The following is a 3341-nucleotide window of genomic DNA, read 5'->3' as shown; positions in this document are numbered from 1 at the left end:
GGGGGGGATCATAGCATCCGACCCTCCCCTATCCCCCCTCCTCACCCCACGACCCGCAACGTAGCCTCGCCCCGCCCCGTCGCCACTCACCATACGCCGCGTCGACTTTCGCTAACTCCAAGACACGACGTCAAACTGTGGCGCCCGGAGCCGGGGCGGTTATAGTGCGTTCGCGTGTACAGTGTCGGACAGAATATCTCGAACAGGGCAACCACACTTTACACGTGCATGCTTTCGCAGCGTTGTTTTGGCGAAAATACGGGCGATGCTTACATATTAGACAGTTGGCCAGACTGTCTCTGACAGAAGTCAAAGTTTCCTCCGGACCCCTTTTACGAAAGAAGTTTTGCATTGACACACATGCAAACACTCAAAACAACAAGATAACTAATCTTAAATAAAAAACAGTTTTTAGGCCACGAACATTATTTTTGAAACCCTGAAAATTGGCTTTCTTGAGACAACATGCTGCTTCAATTTGTTAAGAAAATTTTAGTTTTTTGACTCGAGATAATTTTCTTGCCCTTGCAGTTATTCTGTTTTTAATGCAAGCAAAATTATTCCTTGGCCCAAAGTAAAACTTTTCTTGCCATTTTTTCAAGAATACCGTGTAATGCTGCCGCGAGTGCTCACTCACCTGTACAGCATGCGTTCCTGGCGGTCCGCCTCCATGTAGATGCGGTAGTACATGCAGATCATGATGACGCCGGGCACCCAGAAGGACACGGACGACGACACGACGGCGTACGGCTTGTTGACGGTGAAGCCGCACGTGTCCGGGTGCAGGCGCCGGAACTCGAGGTGCTCCGAGGTGGTGTACCAGCCGAGGAAGATGGGCAGGAAGGAGACGAGGGCGGGCGCGCACCAGACCACGGCCAGCATGACGCCGAGCCGGGCCTGCGTCATGATGAGCGGGTAGTCGAGCGGCTGCACGATGGCGTAGTACCGGTCCACCGAGATGCAGCACAGGTGCAGGATGGACGCGGACGAAAAGTACACGTCCATAGAGTTCCACACGTCGCACATGAAGTAGCCGAACAGCCAGAGGCCGCCCGTCAGCTCGACGCTCGCGTTGAAGCACATGGCCATGATGGCGACCAGCATGTCGGCGAGCGCGAGCGACACGACGAAGTAGTTCGTGATGACGCGGAGTTTGCGGTGCCGCATCACGGACACGATGACGAGGAGGTTGCCGAAGAGCGCGGCGAAGATGATGATGCCCATGATGGCGCCCTTGACGGAGAGCAGCAGCAGCGCTTGCCACGGCTGCACCGCCGCCGCTACGTCCTCGCGCGTAACGGCGGACGAGGACGCTGACGATACCAGGACGACGCTGGCGTTCTCGAGCAGCGAGGCGACCGGCGACGCCGTCGTGAACATGCTCGGGGGCGTGAAGTTGAGGTCGGGCCACAGCAGCGTCGGCCCCGTCAGGAAGGCGTCGCCGTAGACGTCTACCGCGTCGGCCTCGGTCGACGACACGGTCGGGAGCGCCGGCGAGGGGTCCGACTCCAGCTCCAGCACGGCCATGACGTCCATGGTCTACTTGACCCCCGACGATTGCGTGGGCGCCCCGCCGGCACGCCGGGGACGCGGTGGCCGTCGGCGGGGCCCTGCTCGAGGCCGGCCGCGCTCGGGGGGCCGCATGGCGAGGCCTGCAACAGAGAGGTACATGTCACACAACACATCCCTCCGACCGACGTCCTCCCATAGCGTTTTCAGATAACGTGAATCCCCCACTGGAAAAACAGCTGTTTCGTGGGCTCCATCTAGCGCCTGCCAAATACACAGGTGTATAAAAGAGTCCTAGCAGGCGGGCGTTGCTACGCACACGTGTCGTCGCCGGAAGTTCCGCCTACTCCCCCACCTGTCTCTCACTCTCGTGTTTCATTTTTCCTCCTCTCGTCCGCACAGCGCGTCGGATTTTCGCTGAGCGAAGCTCAGTCCAAGTCGATGAGGGGTCAGGCGATGTGTCCGTCGTGAGTCTGTCACGTCTGTGTTTACGTTCCACTTTTTCTGGAAAACGGCTGGATCATGGACGGAATGCGAGTTTGACTAAACATCCATAATTCAAGGAAAACCAAGTGGGAGCTTTTCGTTTGTAAAGGTTTGATTGGAAATATTTAACTATTCAATTTGAAAAGCAGCGGCTTTTTGTTGTTACGTTGGCTAACCTGACTGAAGGCCTGCCCTGCCCCCCGGCTACTGCTGCACCACTTCACGACTTCAAATCTTCCTTACAAGTGATCAAATTGTCAGACGGTCAAACCGAGTGTGATGTTTCAAGTTTTAGAGTTGCGGAACTCGACCAACGAAGTTTCACGAGTGTCCGGCGAAAAGAAACGAAAGTGATATTTGGAATGGTTTACGTGTTTACGTACGTAAGTTGGAGGGGGAGGGGGACTGGTTCGGCAGAATTGTGAAAAGGTAACTAATGTTTCGGGTTTATCTTGACAAAAGAAAACGAAATTGTTTTATGCTCCAAGACGATCGGGATCGAAATGGCAGAGTTATTGTCCACCGAATTGCGAATTTGGTCACTTTTGCACACTTTTACCCATTTGGGGGCTAATAACTTTGCCATTTCGACTCTGATTAGCTTTAAGCATAGGACATTTCCTTTTTAATTTTAAAAAAGGAATCCAAATCTTGTATTACACTTTTAATTTTGTAACTTCTAAAAAATTCAAAATTTTCAATTTTGTTATTTTAACAAGATGTAATGGTGTTTATTTGTAGAATGATTAGAAATCACCTAATCTTTTAATAGGACATGTTAAAACGATAATTAAACACACAACTTATTTTCACAATAGGCATGGACCTGCAAGCAACCGAACAATATTAAAGCCAATATCGTTAACTCAGGTAGGATAGGCCCATCGAAATCAGAATAAGGTATATTGTTTTCTTAAATTGACTAGCTTTGTCTAGAGTCACATTATGTTTAATGATGTCCAATAAAATGGTGGGAGCATTGAAATAAAACTGTATGATACGATACATTATACATAGAACTTTCAATTAAATATACTTCAGTGACTCGTGATTCTTCAAATTTCTCGGAGAGAGTTGATAAAAATAAATGAAAGGGTGACAAATTATACTTTTTGTAGGAAAGAAGTTTAAATGTATTTTGAAATTAAATTAAATATGAGGGTGAGAGTTGATAAAAATAAATGAAAGGGTGACAAATTATACTTTTTGTAGGAAAGAAGTTTAAATGTATTTTGAAATTAAATTAAATATGAGGGTATTTAATTTTACTTCAACCAGAGGCAATCAAACAGAATTTCACCTTTCAAAAATAAGTGGAATTGGTTCAATTGAAATGTGGCAATACA

The 3341-nt window shown here is 48.8% G+C and overlaps 1 protein-coding gene across 1 annotated transcript; it reads right to left on the bottom strand.

Moving 5' to 3' along the window:
* Positions 1–633: 633 nt before the first annotated feature.
* Positions 634–1653, bottom strand: LOC127750181 (octopamine receptor beta-1R-like). Its single transcript, XM_052271050.1, has one exon. The coding sequence runs from the start codon at positions 1534–1536 to the stop codon at positions 634–636; it is 903 nt and encodes a 300-aa protein (XP_052127010.1). The 5' UTR covers positions 1537–1653.
* Positions 1654–3341: the final 1688 nt, after the last annotated feature.

This window comes from Frankliniella occidentalis, unplaced genomic scaffold, assembly GCF_000697945.3.
Source record: "Frankliniella occidentalis isolate FOCC.00 unplaced genomic scaffold, Focc_3.1 Scaffold148, whole genome shotgun sequence".
Lineage (NCBI taxonomy): Eukaryota > Metazoa > Arthropoda > Insecta > Thysanoptera > Thripidae > Frankliniella > Frankliniella occidentalis.
This window is presented reverse-complemented; position numbering and strand designations above follow the sequence as displayed.

Excerpts from the sequence above, each read along its gene's own strand:
- LOC127750181 (XM_052271050.1), bottom strand. The coding sequence starts at position 1,536 with ATGGACGTCATGGCCGTGCTGGAGCTGGAGTCGGACCCCTCGCCGGCG.